Source organism: Drosophila elegans, unplaced genomic scaffold (assembly GCF_018152505.1).
Source record: "Drosophila elegans isolate 14027-0461.03 unplaced genomic scaffold, ASM1815250v1 contig_814, whole genome shotgun sequence".
NCBI classification, from domain to species: domain Eukaryota; kingdom Metazoa; phylum Arthropoda; class Insecta; order Diptera; family Drosophilidae; genus Drosophila; species Drosophila elegans.
In genome coordinates this window covers 21,590,072-21,608,968 of record NW_024546167.1, presented here as the reverse complement: position 1 = coordinate 21,608,968, position 18,897 = coordinate 21,590,072, and the positions used below count along the sequence as shown (strand labels likewise).

Genomic DNA, 18,897 nt, shown 5'->3' with positions numbered 1-18,897 from the left:
CAATTGATGTGGTCAACTGCCTTTGCCCAAAACACTGGCCATGACCTTTATTCCGAGGTGTGTGTGTGTGCGTGTGTGCGTGTGTGTGCGTATGTGGTGACCTTCATTCAAGAAATAAAAAAGCAACTCTCTCTCGCATTCACTTTAAACAGTGCGAGTGTGTGCATCAGGTGCAGTTTTTTAGCTGTGAAAATGACATCCACTGCGAACAAAAAATTAATTTAAAGTAAATCGGATTTCATATTCAAACTTTGTAAAGCTAACATTGTAAATCTATAAAGTTAATTTTTAAATTGAGAAGGCTTGAATTATTCTTTGACTAGTTTTTTTTATCACAAAAGAGATTTTGCGTTAGCAAAAACTAGATGCTGCATAATTATCAAATAAATTTCTATACCAATTTTCTGTTTCGCTATTTGGTAGCAATCTAAATGAGTCCATTTCACCATAAAGACATTATGTGTTTGAGTTATTTAGTTAGCTTATATTAAATAAATTTGCAGGATATATTTCTTTGTGTGTGCTCTCATTTCCTCTGTCACTTACGACAATGATTCTGACGATGATGCACACATCACAAAACTTATTGACGCAGAAGTTGTAACTTTTCGTTTATTCTCCGCTTGCACGACTGTCGCAATGCATTCGGCACTTTGAGTGCGATTTACAGGGCTAAATGAAAGAGAATGGGGACAGGAAAATAAAAACTGAAACTGAGGAAATTGTCATTTGCTTTTACCACTTTCAACTCGTGTTCGTCTGTCCTGCCCGCTTTATTGCAGATGCGTTGAGTTGGACTTTTGGAACGGGCGCACCGAGGAGCCGGTCATTGTCCACGGCTACACTTTTGTGCCCGAGATCTTTGCCAAGGACGTGCTGGAGGCCATCGCAGAGAGTGCATTTAAAACATCTGAATACCCTGTGATATTGAGCTTTGAGAATCACTGCAATCCAAGGCAACAGGTGAGAATTGCTGCGAATGACAAATTAAAGACTGGCTTTATGGTGTGACGGAAATGTTTTAGAGTAATTTCTCTACTTTCAAGTTAGTTGGACTTATGGATAGAAAGGCCTATCTGAACTTTGTGAACTAACATTTTAATTATCTCCTTCTCCTTTTTGACAAAGAGGTAAACGCTAAATGAAATAGGTAACAGGTAATGAAAGAAGAGCTAGCAATGGTTATTTATTTGAGGCTAACAAGGAAAGGCAAGGGTATGAAATAAAGATCAGAATGCCACTTGAAGGAAAGCAAAGACAGAAACCAAAAAAGGAAAATAGAAGAATAATGAGAGAAGCAGAAAGAAAGGCACTAAATATGGCTCCCACTTTTGGTTAAACTAAATTGGAAAACGCAGAAGGCCAAAAAGTTTCTTGTCCTAAAACAACAGCGGCGGGTCCTCAACCCATCACCCTAATCCATCATTTGACGAAAGACAAACAAATAACACGGCGGCGGCACACATGGGGGAGTCCTTGAGTCCGAAAACAGTGCTTAAAGACCAAGAAGGGAGTCCAGAATCTCAGAAGCCACTCGAACGGTAATTGCCGGCTGCTTAAGCTCCACAAGCGAGATAATAACAAAGGCAAAGTTTTTACGGCCTCAAAGGTAAAATCAGGCTAAGGAAAGCAGCTGCCGTGGAGAGGGGCAATGAAACGTCGACAAGAGGCTAAAGTTTAACCATTAAAAGAGTAGTATAAACCGAATTTCCCACAGGTAGTCCAAGTAGACAAGTAACAAGCGTGCCGCGTGCCAGAAAGCAAACTTACAACAGCACAGCTCAACATATGATGCCTGGACAGCTGCACGTAAAAAAATTAATAGTTTTGAATTTATTAAGTACTTTACGGCCTGTTTCGTACATCGTTAAATCGCTATCGACAAATCTGCCATTAAGACGTATGATATAGTACTTTCATAATGCATTCTATATAGCTGTATACTTTAAAATAGCTCATAGAAACTTAGTTGCCTTGAGGCTTTATTAAAAAGTAAACACCAAGATGAAACCATTCTAAGAAGCACCTTTCTGATTATCTTACCGCTTATGGTTACATTTCCCCTGTGTATACCAGAGAAAACTTTTCCGTTGACCCGTCAAAAGCCAGTTAGCAGATAATTTACAAGTTCCTCGGTATTTGCTTTTGCCAGCTTATTCATTTTTCCGCCTCTATTCCCATCGATAGGCCAAAATTGCCAACTATTGCCGCGAAATATTCGGCGATATGCTGCTCGACAAGCCCTTGGACTCTCATCCGCTGGAACCGAACATGGACTTGCCACCGCCGGCGATGCTGCGGCGCAAGATTATCATCAAGAACAAGAAGAAGCACCACCACCACCACCATCATCACCACCACAAGAAGCCGGCGCAGGTGGGCACGCCGGCAGCTAGCAACAAACTGACGACGGCCAACTCAGGTGGGTAAATGCTTAACTAACCCCATGTCAACTGCTTCTTTTGCTTCGCATATGCGTACTGTGCAAAGAGTTATGCCTGGGCACACATATGTTTTGGCATCGTAGCTTCCTGCCACACCCTCTCCGCCCTTTTTTCGAACCCCTTCCGAACCCAACCGCCTTCCTACGTCTATGAAAAATGCAAATGAGCTCCGCACACGCAGCAGCTGTTCGGGGTTTGTATGCAAAAAGTTCATCAGCCAGGAAGGCAGGCTGAGAATATCAAATTTGGAAAAACCTTCTAGTCTAAAAGGAGTACAAATGTGGGAGGGGGCTTTTAATGAACAAGATGTTTGGTTTGCTACCTAATATGAAGCACTTGGAACTTTAATTGCTCAATATGCAAATCATCTTGCTTTTTAACATTTAACTATAATTTCTTGAACATGACGACAATGTTATCCTTATAATTATAATAGTTAGGATTTAAAATTGTAAAAAATAATGGCAAAAACAGATTGGTTTTATTTTTATTAAATTATAAGTAAGGTTTTGTGACTTAACAGAATGTATGCCCATTTCTTAAACACTTAGTATATGATTACCTGACCAAATATCTTCCAGGAATGTAAGATTGTGCAAAAACAAAAAGACTTTACGAAGAGTATTCGAGTTGCTTTTATTAAAAGTTTTGCAGCGAAAATGTTATTTATAAATTTACCGCCTGGCCACTTCCTCTTCCACTTGTTTGCGAGCTTTGAGGTCCTGCAGGAGCCATTTGCATGCACAGCTGCACAATTTGCCCGACAGCCGGACAGCCACTCCCTCTTTTAACAGCCACATCCTTCTGGCATTGGCCGGATGACATTTAGCTCATGAATTGCAAAAAGCCAATTTATAAATGCAAATGACTTTGCCCCTGTCCCCCACATGCAATCGCAGGATCCCAGCTGTCATCTCTGGATCCCCGGGATCGCAGTCCGGCAATTGCTTCCTCTTTAGCCATTGCCCCGCTCCGGTTTCTTGTAATTTGATTTATACATATTTTTTATTATATTCCATTAGGGAGAAATTGCATTTTAAAAACCTGGCGCATTTTTCGTTTGTCCATAATTTTATTAGTTTGACAGGAAGCGTGAGCACTTATATTTTTTCGTTTCTCACACTTAAATACAAACAAGTGCATACACAAAATATAGAGTTTTTATAAAATTAAATTTTTTAGAGGCAAAATTATTATTATATTTTGCATTAAAATCTTATTGTACTATTGTATTCATTTATTTATTTGTTTAAACTTGTATCCGGAAACTTCTATAAATTGTATGATACTTTTAACTGGGTGCAATAAATGTATTAAATTTATGCATTTTGCAGTGGACGCCAAGGCGGCGGCGCAACAAGTGGCAGCGGCAGCCCACGAGGATGGGGGCGTGGCCAGGAGCACCGCCAACGGGGACATAGGAACGGGAACAGGAACAGGAACCGGAAGTGCGACTGGGACAGCGGGTCATGCACCGCCACTACAAGTGAGTACTGTTCGCTGTTATCGAGCATGGCTATAAAAGGTCAAAGGCCATTGCATATCTATATCTATCTATTATTGTATCTGTGGGAGTGGCTCTGGCGTGCCTGTAATTGCATTTAATGGCACACTCCCAGTCGTAGATACAGATATGCGGAAATATTCATTTTTATGTTTGCTGCTGGCCATTGCAAATGAAAGGGGGATTATGGTAGCGATGCACTGCAAACAATTTAGACTTACAAGCGGAAAGCCCTTACTTTTTTTTACTAAAAGTTCAGTGAGCTATTTATTATTGAGCAATGAAATGGGGTTGCGAATGTAGGCATGTTTGTGAAAAACTAAAGTGGACTAAAAGGGGAAATGACACACGACCTGCTCACTAATCCGAAGATACCCATAACCACATGTATCGCAGACAGTAATCAAAGCTGGTGCCACGGGGAAATCACCCGGAAAGCAAACTCATTTGCAATTGAAACCCAAACTAATTAGACTAAATATGGCCAACTGTCAGCCGCCCCCAAAAGATTAATTTAGCCAACGTAAGGCCTTTTAATTTAATTTGCCAGAATGCTATTAGTGCAGCGTTATAATTCATGTTTTTTTGCTGGCCTGGTTTGGGCTTAATGGCCGTGTTGCATAATAAATGTCGTTTTGGGAGGCTGGTGCTAATGGAAGTCAAGCATCCGCCGCTCACATGCCGAATATTTACATTTTGGGCAGCACTGGAAGCTGTGCATTTTGGGCTTATTAGCCGCAGGGGAATCGCCGGGGTCTTGGTATTCGGCCAGCAGCACCACATTATCCGAACTTCCTTCGCCGGCCGGAATTGTGGGGCTTTTATAAATCGATTCCGGAGTGACGTGATTCCGCTGGGACGGAGAGCAAAGGGGAAATGGCGGAAACCAGAGACCGCAGACCGCCATGTCCTGGTTGTCGTCGAGTCGTAAACTTTATGCAATGCCCAGCAATGCATTGTGTACATCCCCCCTTTGGCCCTTCCTCTTCGGCAAGGGAAACACAAGCTGTGCTATTTTCTTGCCTCCGCATTCGCAATATTCGCACACAGAGAGAAATAATGTGATTGTTATTGAAGTCTGTGGAGATTTAAGGGAAATATTTTATTAAGAAATTTCAATAATAACCAAACATTTTTTTGAAAACCCAAAACATTATTGTAGTCGAAGGCCGACACTCAACGTTAGCCTTAGTTTTGTAAACTAAACCATCACAGATGGGCGTAGCAGCATATAAGTGGCGAAACTTTTAATATATTCTTCCTGTGCAAAAAAGATATGGCAGCCACAACAGCACAACATATAATAATGGGTTTCATATTTCATCGGACATTCCTCGTATGGGGCTGACCCTTTCGGGACCAGCAATGCAATGACATGCAATTTAATAGTTCCGCCTCGGGGTCCAACACTGCGTATACGTAATATGCGACCTCAGGCGTTCAAACAAATAGATTAGCCCCCCGCTAGACTAACAATTCCTTGCTCGTTTTTATGTCTCACCACAAAATCATCAGCAAATCCGACAGAGCTCCAAGGACAGCACAGGATCCTCCGATTCGGACAGCTCCTCGGACGATGAATCCCTGCCCAACACCACGCCCAACCCGCCCAGCGGCAACGAACCTCCGCCGGAGAAGGCGCAAAAAGAAACGGAGGCCGGAGCGGAGATCTCGGCTCTGGTTAACTATGTTCAGCCCATCCACTTCAGCTCCTTCGAGAATGCGGAGAGTGAGTATCAGTGATTATAGTCATAATAAGCTGTTAATGATATCCCATCCATCAAAACAGAAAAGAATCGCTGCTACGAAATGTCCTCGTTCGATGAAAAACAGGCAACAACCTTGCTGAAAGAGCGACCCATTGAGTTTGTGAACTACAACAAGCACCAGCTATCGCGTGTCTATCCGGCGGGCACTCGCTTCGACAGTTCCAACTTTATGCCGCAGTTGTTCTGGAATGCGGGATGTCAGCTGGTGGCCCTCAACTTCCAAACCCTCGACCTGGCCATGCAGCTTAACCTGGGCATCTTCGAGTACAACGCCCGATCTGGTTACCTACTGAAGCCGGAGTTTATGCGTCGCTCGGACCGGCGATTGGATCCGTTTGCGGAGAGCACTGTGGATGGCATCATAGCGGGCACAGTTTCGATCACGGTCCTCTCCGGACAGTTCCTCACAGACAAGCGGGCGAACACCTTCGTGGAGGTGGATATGTACGGACTGCCAGCGGACACGGTGCGGAAGAAGTTCCGCACCAAAACGGTTCGGGACAATGGCATGAATCCGGTCTACGATGAGGAGCCCTTCGTGTTTAAGAAGGTGGTGCTCCCCGAACTGGCGAGCATTCGCATTGCAGCCTACGAGGAGGGAGGCAAGCTGATTGGCCATCGCGTTCTGCCTGTGATTGGTCTCTGTCCTGGCTACCGGCATGTGAATCTCCGATCTGAGGTGGGCCAGCCCATAGCCCTGGCCTCCCTGTTTCTGTGCGTGGTGGTCAAGGACTATGTGCCCGATGATCTCTCCAACTTTGCCGAGGCCCTGGCCAATCCCATTAAGTACCAGAGTGAGCTGGAGAAGCGCGACATACAGCTGTCTGTGTTGACAGACGAAACCGATGCGCTGGGCAATGCGGACGAGGATCTCTCCAAGTCGTGTGAGTAAACTGTAGAAACGAAGTAAGGAGTAGCACCGGAGAAGCTCACCCACTTCGAGTTGCGATTTTAATTTACCTTCTTTTCTTTCTACTTTTCTTTTTGGTAACGTTTCAAATAACTTTCGGTTGTACTTTTGGATTTTCGGATTTGGTTAAACCAACACCACAAACACTACCCAATCCACTATCCACCAAACACCAACCACCACCCACCACCCGCCACCCACACTCCCACACTCAAAACGGTTGACGGACACACAATCTGCACCACCTCCAAACCTATTCCCCCCGCCCACTCGCTCTGCTCGACTCTTTCTGATCCTCCAGTCGTTTTCGTCCAAGTAGGTGGCCAGAAGAAGGAGCTGCGTCCGGTCGAATCGCTAGCCACATCGCCCAAGCACAGGGCCAGCATCTCGGCGGCGGCCGCGATGAGTGTGGAGGTCACCATGGATCGCACCGACGGCGGCAGGGGTGAGGATAGCGTCTCCATTGTGGCCCCCTCCATACAGCATCAGCACTCGCTGGACCAGTCCGTCAGCACCTCCATTCGCCAGGTGGAGTCGTCGCAGTTCGACGTGGATCTGGTGCTGGCCGAACCGCTGGACAAGATCCTCGACCACAAGACCGTCAAGGAGAAGCGCCTTGAGATGGAGAAGAAGCTGGAGTCGCTGCGCAAGAAGCACGACAAGGAGAAGGTCAAGATCGCTGGTCAGAAGTCCAGTCCGCTGGAGGGCAAGAAGCCCAAGTTTGCCATCACCAACAAGCTGGTGAAACGGCTAAGCAACAAGAGTCTGTAAGTGTTCCTGGGCCGGGGGCATTTCTCGGAGGGCGTGGCACTGCCAGACGACGCCATTGAAATTAGTAATTGTCTTTCTCCACACAGCGAGCCCGGCGTGGAGATCCCCGCCTGCCCCCTGGATCTGGGTGATAGCAGCGAGGAGAGTGCAGGTGCAGTCGATGCCGGTGAGGATTTGGCTGGCGGGAGTGGCAGCCTGGATGGCCGCACCCAGGAGTCCCGATTGCGCAGTGCCTGCCGCGAGTACACCTCCCAGTATCGCGAGTTGCAGGAGAAGTACCACGAGGCCATCTACAGCGCAGCTGAGAAGGTGCTGAAGGCCTCGCAGGCCGGGCAAACGAAGCAACTGAAGGCATCGCTGGACAAGGTCACCGGCGAGGTGATGCACCAGCTTCAGGAGGCACGCCGCAATGAGGTCAAGAACCTGGCCACTGTGCACCGGGATCGGGATGAGCTGGTCAGGTGGGTGTCGCGTACCTTTCTCCCATTTCTTTTTAACTTGATTTCATCATCTGTACCATCTGTACTTTCAGGATGAAACGCGAGGTGGCCAGCTCCGTTGTGGAACGTGGTGTAGCGGAGCGAGTGCGTCTGAAGCAGACCTTTGAGCGGCGCACGGATGAGCTGCAGAAGCAGCACGATTCAGTGCGCAATGCCCTCACAGAACACCGCTCCAAGGTAGGTCCACAAGTCCGCTTTTGGCTTGGGAATCACAAAACGTAGACCTCAGTTTGCAAAAGTTACAACTAACGATAACAAAATGATCCATATTTCCAGGCTCGTCAGATTCTCGACAAGGAAGCGGAATCGCGAAGCTGCGTCTCCAGCAATGGCTTCCTGGTGCTCTTCCACGGACCCCATCACCACGGCTGTTCGGGATCCGGCTCGTCGGCCATTTCTGGCAATAATCTCACTCTGAATTTGGACGCGGGTGCCGCCGGTGGTCATTCTGCCATTTCGCCGGCCAGGTCGCACAACAGCATCGCCGCAGCAGCGGAGATGAAAACGTAAATGGGTCTCGCACCCACGGTTTTTGCTTCCCGCCCCCCAACTATCCCTAGGATTAATTGTGGTTCTACAGTTGTTAGTATTCAGTATTTGCAGCAGAAACAGAAATGAAATAGTCTTCGTAGAGTTTAAGCAACGGCGGAGTAGGCGCTACCCTACTCTGACACCTAATTGACGGGAACTGACCTCGACTAGTTCTAGAACTTAGGGTCTGCAGACAGACCTAAGTCTAAGTGCAACTCCCACTCCTAAGGGGAATCCAAGCGAAACGCGTTTTCTAACTGAACAAAATAGATGTAAATGCAACTCTCTCGCATGTATGATGTACTTGTAGTATAACTGTCAACGTAGCCGTACTTTGCAGTACCTTATATGTATGCTCTATACTGTATACTGTGACTATCGGTGTATATCTATGGTGTGGATACAGATACAGTCCATCGAACCCTCGTCGAACCGTACGGTTTCTTCCTATTCGAACTACGCTGAAACTGAAACTCTAAGTGTCTAGTTAAACAAACAAACAAACGTAACAAAAGCAGAAGCAGAATCTAAGTATAATTTATTTGTCAATACAAGGGAGGAAAGTCGAGTGCTCCATTTATCTAATGCTAATTGTGGTTGTGTGTATTACTCTTTTATATCAGTTTTAATCGATCTAATTTATACGCTTAGTTTAAGGCTCTCGCATAAACTGTGGAATGAATCTCGTGCGCACACAAGGCGGACGCGAAAGCGGATGCCGAGCACAAGTCTAGGCCAACACTTAGTCAATTATTTTTCGGTTGGTTGCTATTTATTCTTGATTTAGTCTCTACTCTAATCTTTATTTAGTTGTTACAAAGCTCCAATAAATTTCTATATTGAATTGTTTTCCCCACTATTTTAATTTTGTCCCGATTTTCACCTTGGTCCAACGCATACACACACACGCACAGACGGTGTCGCACACAACCTACAACACCAAAAAGACAAGAGACAATCAAACAATAAAATGTGCAAATTTGATGAGTAACTTACCCTTTTTTGTAGACCAGACACCACTCCTTAGGTAATCGAACAAGTGACAAGAAAGAGAATCAAATAAACCCAAGCTGCCTTGTAACAAAATCCAAAATTCAAGCATAGCCCGCAACATACATACACGAGTACGTAATCTAAAGGAACACTACGAGAATAATCAAAACAATGTTGAAAGTAAAAGTACATTTCACTGGACGGCAGAACCACCTTAGATGTTGTAATTTCCCATAACTCTTACTCAAGAACTCAATCTCTTCCTCTAACCCCAAACGCAAACCCAAAAGTTGTGGCATTTGGTCCCCCCTTACTCCCAATTGATGTTGTAATTTTTGATGTGCGTGTGCCGTAGATTTCATATTAAGAACGTTCCAAAAGATACGATATATCCACATAAGAAACAAGCAATATCCAGAGTGTTGGTATCTAGCTGCTGACTGTATGTACGTGTGCATTTCTCCAATGTTTGCATCGATGTTGATGTTGGTTGTCTATCATCTATCGTCTATCTCATTCGTTGTCTATCTCTGTCTAATCGTGAAATTGGCTTGACTTATCCAATGCACCGGCATTAACACTGTAGCAACTCGGCTGAGGTTCGAAAATAGTTTTGGTGTTGTACGTATGTAAGCATTACTCGATCAACTTTATCCGCATCCGTATCTGTGTGCTGTCGATGTTGTAGTTGCTTTATTAACTGCAGAAAATCTTTTGCATGCCACCCCGCCCGATTACCCTACACCCACTTCAATGAAAGGCTTTAATCGATGTTTGTTGTTTGCGTGTGTTTATTAAGCTAAGTTAACAATTAAGTCATAAACTTATACGAAAATGAAATTTAAATTGAAAAGCAAAATCGGTGTCAAACACCAGTAACCCGAAGAGCAGCGTATTCGATTTCGAAGGGAAAGAATGAATAAGAAAATAAGTACGGAAACATTTTAGATCGTAACGAAGAGCAGAAATATACATTTTGAGCAGAGCAACTAACGAATTTGTTGTTGCCTATTACATAAACTAGTCAAATAAATGTTTAGACTTACCCTAGAGTTATATATGAATCTACATACATATTGAGGAACCGAAACCCATTGTTGCAATTATATTGCCAAGGCACTTATAAAGCGTTTACCGAAACAACTCTTGATGTTAGCAAGAATTAAGGATAAAGTTTTCTCAAAACTAGTAAAATGAATTCAGATTAACAAGATACACCAAAGAACTAGTAAAATGAATTCAGATTATCAAGATACACCAAAGAACGTTTTTTTAAAAGAATTTTTTATAAGTTTAAAAAATATCGAAATTTAGACGTTTTTTTTAGCCCAACGTTCAACCATAAGACATTTAATGTGTTGGCTAAACAACCAATAAGTTTTATGGTTTTTAAGTACAACTGCTTTTAAAGTATACTTTCAGGCGGCACCTTTCTTTAATTCGATGTACAAATTTATTGTGGCATAGTTTTAGGATGAACAGCTAAAGCTTATGGTTTGAGTCTCGGGTAGATATTGCGCTTAAATTGTATCAAAAATGGCCAAAACCATGGGAAAACATGGCCAAAACAACGATTGCCGTACCTCGTCGAACTCGTACACAGATTCTCTATTGGTTGGCATTCAAACCAGGCACAGTAATATTTTGCTAAAAATTGAAAATTATCGTGATGGTACCATCACGTTTTTTTCTTGATTTTTGAAGCAAATTTTTTGGCCGGAATCGGGGAAAAACTGGTGGGGACCTGTAGCTTAGGTCCTCGGGAGTCCAAAACAGTCCTTCTTTCGGCTGTGGTACCTATATTAGCCGAGATATCCTGGAAATAAACTTTGGGGTGATACTTATTTACTCCGGTAACTCGGCTATTACAGAATTCTCAGCCTAAAGAGTTACTGTTTTGGACTCCTGGGGACGTAAACAGCCAAGAACCATCGCATTTTTGTTTTATTTGTTCTCCTGGTAATTTTTTCAAAATTCTATTTTCTTACAGGGATACAAATATATCAAAAATGTGATGGTACTCGGTTGCTTAGGTCCCCAGGAGTCCAGAACAGTCAACATTTTCTCTGTGAGTCGCATATTGTCACAGATATCCCGCAAAAACACTTTTTTAAAATGACTCCGAAAATCGTATTTACAGGATAACTCCCCTGAAACAGGACTCACAGTAAAAAGAACGACTGTTTCGGACTGCTAGGAACCTAAGCTAACGAGCCCAATCACCTTTTTTCCGATCCCGATCAATCAATTTTTACTCCGAAAATCGATTTTTAAGTGAACTAACCATCACTAAATTTATTGATTTTTAGCTCGAAAAAAAAATTCCAGATTTGAATGCCAATCGATGGGGAACCTTTCTACGAGTTCAGGGAGGTACGACATTCCGGGCTTGGGCCACGTTATCCTTGTGTTTTGGCTATAACAAAGTGCGCATTTTTCGGAGTGCCATGCTCAAAAGTGTCAAACAGTACTGGATCGGGTAAAAAGGTATGGCAATCGTTAGCTTAGGTCTTCAGCAGTTCAAAACAATAACGCTTTTTTCTAGGGGTCCTGTTTTAACGGAGTTATCCTGCAAAAACACTTTTTGAACAATATTTTTTTCCGGATATCTCGGCTAATACAGGTCCCACAGCCGAAAGAAGGACTGTTTTGGACTCCCGAGGACCTAAGCTACAGGTTCCCACCAGTTTTTCCCCGATTCCGGCCAAAAAATTTGCTTCAAAAATCAAGAAAATAACGTCACGATAATTTTCAATTTTTAGCAAAATATTACTGTGCCTGGTTTGAATGCCAACCAATAGAGAATCTTTCTACAAGTTCAACGAGGTACGGCAATCGTTGTTTTGGCCATGTTTTCCCATGGTTTTGGCCATTTTTGCTTCTAAGACTAAAACAATTAAATGAGTTGATCACCCCAACAGTATGCTACAAGATTTATTTAAATCAGAAGAACCCCTAAAGTATGCTTTAAGATTATTGATAGTTTTGAAGCCCGCTAAAACATTCTTTCGGCGGGCGGTAAATAAAAAATAAAAGTAAAATATGTACATTTTTAAATCAATTGCAGTCAATGGTTACAATGGAATTCATCAGTTAAATCAAATAATAATGTCAAAAGGAAAATAAATAAAGTTAATCCACATTGTTGTTGTGATCCGCAGAAAAAATAATAAACGTTAAACCAAGATAAATACAGCGTTTAAAATTTGCTAAAAAATTGTTCTTAGGGAGGTATGCAAAATTTTAAAACTTATAGCTAGGTAATAATATGGTACAGTAAACTTGATAAAAATCTTTCGGAAACTAATAACAAATTGGAACCACTCAGAAAAATTGACAATTTGGAGTTAAAAATGAATTACACATATGGTATGGAAACAATATTAGGTAAAATAACACTATAAAGCTTAAAGATTCTATACTTTTCTAAGGCACCATCGGCAGACTAATTGTTTTTGTTTTTGCTTTATCACAACATCTGAACAAAGACCAGGCTAAGCAGCGACCCCACAGCCATGCCGCAGCTCAAAGCGGCAGCCATAATGGAGGAAGCAAGCTCCTTTTCGTGCTGCTTCACGCTTCTTGGCGCCATGATGAGCAGTATGTTGGTAAAATAGCCATTGGACAAGGCAAACATGACCATCATCGCAATAAAGGAGTAGTCGTGCTTCACCAAGATCGGCAGAAAATTGTGTTCGCTGGAGTTGGAGCACAAGAAAAACGGAACGAACGCCATGCGAATTACAATAAATAGCAGCGAAGTATTCTGGTTGACGGGTCGCTCTATCCAGCCAGTCAAAATACGCCCAAAGTAGTCGCCACAGTTGAAGATCAGATAGTTGACCACGGGCAGGTAGTAAACATCTGAAAGGAATTTATTTTTAGAAGGGAGTTTAAATGGGAGATATGTTTTTAGTTCACCTGTCCACTCACTGTGCTCATGCTCCGACTGCATTAGCACTGTAACCGCTGGATACACCGACAGTGTGGTGGTGTAGAGCAGTGCCATGCAAATCACATGCAGATATATCTTTGACATGACCTGCTTCAGAATTGGCTCAAGCGGCAAGCCCTCGGCTCCTTCATTGCGGCTGTGCGACGGCACTGCTCGAATGACCTTGTACTTGTCGCCACCCTCTAGGTAATACCTGAAGAAGGGCTGACGCGCCATGATCACGTAGCACACAATGCAGAGCAAAACTAGCACTCCGCCCAGGATGAAGAAGATGAAGGCGGTGGTATTGGGGCCCGTGTCCAAAGCAAGCACTAGTATAAAGGCCAAGGCCGTGAAGACGCCGCCCAGGGCCTGTCCGCTGACCACAGCGGTGATGTACTCGGATGGAAAGAGTCCTACGACTCCGTAAAGGGCCCCCGACATGGTGGCCGCAGATACTGCAGGAGAGCAATGTTATTTGGTTAATTATTTAATTAATAGTAGGACTTCCCACTGTTTAGCAGCACCACTATGATGAGCGTGATCAAAAAGAACTGCTCCTGCCACTTGTCCGTATTAACCTCCACGAAGCCAGTGGTGACCCCGAACAGGACAAGGATAATCGAAAGCGTGCCCAGCATCTTGAAGCGCAGGGACACATGGTGGCCGTAAACGGCATTTAGCAGCAGGAAGATTGTGCCCGAAATAGTGGCCGTCAGGGCCAAATCGCAGGTGAAGCTCTTCTGCAGCGGGGTGAGTTCTTCGTCCAGATCCGTGACATTAATCGAGGCATTCCGGAACTTGTACTTCCAGTACTGAAGTAGAGACAGAGAAGTTTAAAGCTTGAGTCAGTGGAAAACAAGGAAAACAAAGGAAAATTTAAAAAGAGTTATCGTCTCAGCGTAGGTCGTAAGAACACAATGACAAAGCTGATAAGCAGCGCGCCTTAGAATTACGATTGGCCCAGTTGCTCAGTTGTTTGAATTTTAGATGTCCGAAGTTCAGTTTAATCGACTATGATGCGGGTAAAAGAACAATTATTATTTTGAGTTAAATACTCACATCTTCAGCGGTGACAAAGAAGTTCCAGGGGGTCATGGTGCCAATGCCTAACAGGGAGAACACAAACGAGGTGAAGTTCCTTCCGGTGGCGGGTTCATTTGAGATCAGGACGACTTCGTCCTGCTGGCGCTCCAGCAGGCATCGCTCATCCGCCTGGTGGTCCTGCGGTCGAAAGGCGGGCACAAAGCTGCCCTCCGTGCCCAGGATCTCATCATCGTCGGCGTCCACCAGTCGCCGTGTGTCACTGCTTCCTGGCATTATTGTTCTATTGTTTTCTACAAATCGCTGAATTATTCATTCATTTGCAACGCCATCGATGACTTCATGCAAACTCATTCATAAACAGCTGTTTAATGCGATGTAAAATGAGTTTACAGTTTCAAGTTCTCCAACGGCTTAGTTATATATCTGTCAAGTGCATGCGCTAGCTGCAATCAGTGAGTAAACAGCAAATATTATGGTTAACAAAATAAAATATATATAAACCACGTTAGATATGGAACAAAAATAAATTTCAACTCGTGCCTATCGATATTTTCAGTAAACAACTATCGATTATTTTTACTAGAGATGGCTCTAACAACCCCATTCAACAAAGTTGGCAGCCCTTGGCGCGCAATATTATTAAATTCAAATAATACGACATCTATTCTCACTTCTTTGCATTATAAGGATGTGCAATTGCCAACCAAGCAGAGCATCCATCTCAAATCTTAATTTAATTGCCAGCCAAGGCAGCAACAATAAGAAACACCAATATCAAGCAGCCCCTAGTACTGATGATGAATGAATGCAATTTGTATTTAATCAATAAGCACGCCCGCAGTGTTTTAAATCAGCGCACAGCTTCGTTTTACGGCTTAGCGCCAGTTGCAGGATGCGATCCGCCCTCTCCCCCCTCCTTGTCCTATCGAGCGGCTGGCAAATTTTAATTGGATTTGCATTCGCGATCGTCCCGAAACCCGTTTACACATGCTCGATCTCTCTCTGCGCTTATGTCCCCTTCTCTTTCCGACCCTCAGCAAGAGGATCGGGACATAAATTTATTTTTAATTTACTTATGCGCGAATTTCCGAGCTCTGCCCTGCGGTTATTTGATTTGCGAATTAAACTGAAAGGGTCTTTCGAAAAGGGAGCAACAAAAACAGCGTCTCGTTAGCGCACTTGGCCAGGCGAAAGAGGAGGATTTGGCGGAGGATGTGTTGGAGGATCGAGGGGTGCTCCCGCTCGGACATCGATTGTCATCGCTGGGCTTGCAAATTAGATTAGTTCATAATGATCGCGAGGGGGTTTCGTATCCCAGCGAGAGGCGTGTCATCTCATTAATTCCGTGAAAATGCTACCCCGACTCCCCAACTCTAGAGGCCCAATCAATCTCTCGTGGCGATCCCCCGATTTATTTCTGCAGGCCACACACTCTGCCTCCATCGTCTGGCAATTTAAAAATCACATTAAATTAGTCAGCAAGAAATCACCGCAACGAAACCATCAACAAATCATCTCAAATTAAATTCATTCAGAGAGTGGAAGTGGAAGTGGATGTGCATGTGGATGTGGATGGGCTGATGAGTAGCCAGTCAGTTTGAGCAACTCATCTCCCATTCATGCCAACGGGTAGCACTCCGAGATCAAGACTCAACGCTCAACGCTCACTAGCAGACTTGGCAATTAATAAAAATGTAAATTCAATTAAATTTATATGACAGCTGGCTGTCAGAAGAGCTCAAATTAAAAATTACTAACAAGACCTGTTCCACATCCGAGCCGAGAGCTACTCATACTTCCCCCGTCGCGAGGAGCTACTACTTGACGAAAAGCCTCGGGTGCAGGCCACGCTTAATTAAAAACCCAACAACTCCAGCTCACAGACGGAGATGATGGAGATTGGCCAGTGGATATGGATACCGCCTGGCCTCTCTCCCTTCTCCGCACTCCATGCTCCAGTCCCGGGCAATTCTCATTTGCCGGACTTCAATTTGAGTGACGTCCTCCGACCACCCGAGGTGATCTTCTCTGGCTTTTTGGGTAGCAAAGTGGCATTTGTTTCCCAAAAGCTGTTAGTATTTGTCTTATTTTTCAAACATACTCGAGCAATGATAGTACCTTTTATTTAATGTTCCAGTTCTTAATCTAAAATCTAACTTTTTTTCTGATTTCTCCTGCCTGGCAACCATTAGCTTTGGCTCATCGCCAACTGGCAGATCACCCAGAATGGAGATGGGGAGATTTCACTAATAGCCGAGGCTCTGAGCCAACAGTACAAGATCCGACTCGGGACCGCCTAGTAATTAATAAATTAAAAACAAACCAACACGCACATGACATCGGGCTGGAAGAGAGCAGAAAATAAGCTGAGAGGTAAAATTAGACGGACCAAAAGGATAATCAAATGCTGATTTATGGCAATTTCCAGCCAACTTTTCAACTTCCGGTGTCAGAAATTAACGAACGTCAGCTGTGTGAGGTCCTGGCGCTCCGACTGACCCTTTTTCCCCGTTCTGATGCGTTTGTGTATGTGTGTGTGAAAATTAGTAGCTAATTTGGCCTGTCATCATTATCGTGTGTTGTGCAAACATTTGTCCGTCTGGCTAACATGGTGAGAGCTCCGCTGGATGGAATCCGCTGGATCCGTCGGCGAAACAGGAGAGCTCCAAGTTAAACAAGCGGAGCATGACTGGGCATGGGCATTGCTGTAGGTCGCCCTCCTCCCCTTTCCTACAATCCAAAAGGTTCACATGGTCATAGTGGGTTATTAATTGAATTCCGACGCATTTACATGAGAGTTCAGAGATCCCATATAAGGGAGATCAGCTTACCATTGTAAACTGGCTAAGAAAGTTTGTTCCACAACTAACAATTACCCAGAACAAAAATAAGCAAATACAATTTCAATAACAGAATAACAATAACAATAAGGAAGAGAAGCAAAAAACAACCTTAATTAATTTCCGAAAAATAGCATTGCAGAAATGTGAACAAAAGCGTACAGTTCTAATGCCATAACTTTTCTTTCAAGCATCCAATTTCGAAATTTCCTGTGGCTAATTTCTCTAAAAATCTGCGTTTAAATCTTGGATTGTGATTTCGGGCCGATTTTTTGCATATTTTTTGATGTACCCCCTTTCATAATCTACGAAAAAATCGTCTGTGCAGAAAAATGGCCAAAAACCTGCAGTTTTAAATCCATAACTTTCCTTTCAGGCATCTGATGTCAAAGTGGTATATCTCTAAAGTCTTGTGGCTTAAGCCTTTAAATATCTGCATTCAAATTTTGTTTACAAATTTGGTGTTGTTATTTTTACGATATTAACTCCTTAATTAATTTCCCAAAAATAGCATTGCGGAAATTTTAACAAAAGCATACAGTTGTGATGCCATAACTTTTCTATCAAGCATCCAATTTCGAAATGGTATATCTTTAAAGTCCTGTGGCTCATTTCTCTAAAAATCTGCGTTAAAATCTTGGATTGTGATTTCGGGCCGATTTTTTGCATATTTTGTGATGTACCCCCTTTCATAATCTACGAAAAAATCGTCTGTGCAGAAAAATGGCCAAAAACCTGCAGTTTTAAATCCATAACTTTCCTTTCAGGCATCTGATGTCAAAGTGGTATATCTCTAAAGTCTTGTGGCTTAAGCCTATAAATATCTGCATTCAAATTTTGTTTACAAATTTGGTGTTGTTATTTTTACGATATTAACTCCTTAATTAATTTCCCAAAAATAGCATTGCGGGAATTTTAACAAAAGCATACAGTTGTAATGCCATAACTTTTCTATCAAGCATCCAATTTCGAAATGGTATATCTTTAAAGTCCTGTGGCTCATTTCTCTAAAAATCTGCGTTTAAATCTTGGATTGTGATTTCGGGCAGATTTTTTGCATTTTTTGTGATGTACCCCCTTTCATAATCTCAAAAAAATCGTCTGTGCAGAAATATGACCAAAAACCTGCAGTTTTAAATCCATAACTTTTCTTTCAGGCATCTGATGTCAAAGTGGTATATCTCTAAAGTCTTGTGGCTTAAGCCTTTAAATATCTGCATTCAAATTTTGTTTACAAATTTGGTGTTGTTATTTTTACGATATTAACTCCTTAATTAATTTCCCAAAAATAGCATTGCGGAAATTTTAACAAAAGCATACAGTTGTAATGCCATAACTTTTCTTTCAAGCATCCAATTTCGAAATGGTATATCTTTAAAGTCCTGTGGCTAATTTCTCTTAAAATCTGCGTTTAAATCTTGGATTGTGATTTCGGGCCGATTTTTTGCATATTTTGTGATGTACCCCCTTTCATAATCTACGAAAAAATCGTCTGTGCAGAAAAATGGCCAAAAACCTGCAGTTTTAAATCCATAACTTTCCTTTCAGGCATCTGATGTCAAAGTGGTATATCTCTAAAGTCTTGTGGCTTAAGCCTTTAAATATCTGCATTCAAATTTTGTTTACAAATTTGGTGTTGTTATTTTTACGATAT

At 43.0% G+C, this 18,897-nt stretch overlaps 2 protein-coding genes across 6 annotated transcripts in view; one reads left to right on the top strand and one right to left on the bottom strand.

Annotated features, from left to right (window-relative positions):
* LOC108148840 (1-phosphatidylinositol 4,5-bisphosphate phosphodiesterase classes I and II) overlaps nt 1-9,278 on the top strand; it is a 47,070-nt gene extending 37,792 nt beyond the window's left edge. For 2 of the 5 annotated variants that reach the window (XM_017276116.2, XM_017276125.2), the window contains exons 9-17: nt 783-963; nt 2,188-2,422; nt 3,779-3,930; nt 5,464-5,677; nt 5,738-6,601; nt 6,929-7,394; nt 7,464-7,859; nt 7,931-8,075; nt 8,175-9,278. In XM_017276116.2, the coding sequence (XP_017131605.1) occupies nt 783-963; nt 2,188-2,422; nt 3,779-3,930; nt 5,464-5,677; nt 5,738-6,601; nt 6,929-7,394; nt 7,464-7,859; nt 7,931-8,075; nt 8,175-8,408 (2,887 nt within the window). In that variant the 3' untranslated portion in view covers nt 8,409-9,278. The remainder of the gene's footprint in view (nt 1-782; nt 964-2,187; nt 2,423-3,778; nt 3,931-5,463; nt 5,678-5,737; nt 6,602-6,928; nt 7,395-7,463; nt 7,860-7,930; nt 8,076-8,174) is intronic. The other 3 variants (XM_017276169.2, XM_017276142.2, XM_017276152.2) reach the window with 3 other exon arrangements.
* Nucleotides 9,279-12,451: 3,173 nt separating this feature from the next.
* LOC108149065 (equilibrative nucleoside transporter 2) lies at nt 12,452-14,920 on the bottom strand. Its single transcript, XM_017276417.2, has 4 exons — nt 14,419-14,920; nt 13,871-14,171; nt 13,344-13,814; nt 12,452-13,286 (listed from the first exon to the last, which is right to left on the bottom strand). Exons 1-4 carry the CDS (start codon nt 14,674-14,676, stop codon nt 12,892-12,894), a joined length of 1,425 nt encoding a protein of 474 aa, XP_017131906.1. The 5' UTR covers nt 14,677-14,920; the 3' UTR covers nt 12,452-12,891.
* Nucleotides 14,921-18,897: the final 3,977 nt, after the last annotated feature.

What these genes read in the sequence shown, in the direction of transcription:
- LOC108149065 (XM_017276417.2), bottom strand. Translation starts at nt 14,676, where the DNA reads ATGCCAGGAAGCAGTGACACACGGCGACTGGTGGACGCCGACGATGAT. An exon ending in TCTTTGTCACCGCTGAAGAT is followed by an intron (nt 14,172 to 14,418) that starts GTGAGTATTTAA and finishes TCTCTACTTCAG; the next exon opens with TACTGGAAGTACAAGTTCCG. An exon ending in CATAGTGGTGCTGCTAAACA is followed by an intron (nt 13,815 to 13,870) that starts GTGGGAAGTCCT and finishes GCTCTCCTGCAG; the next exon opens with TATCTGCGGCCACCATGTCG.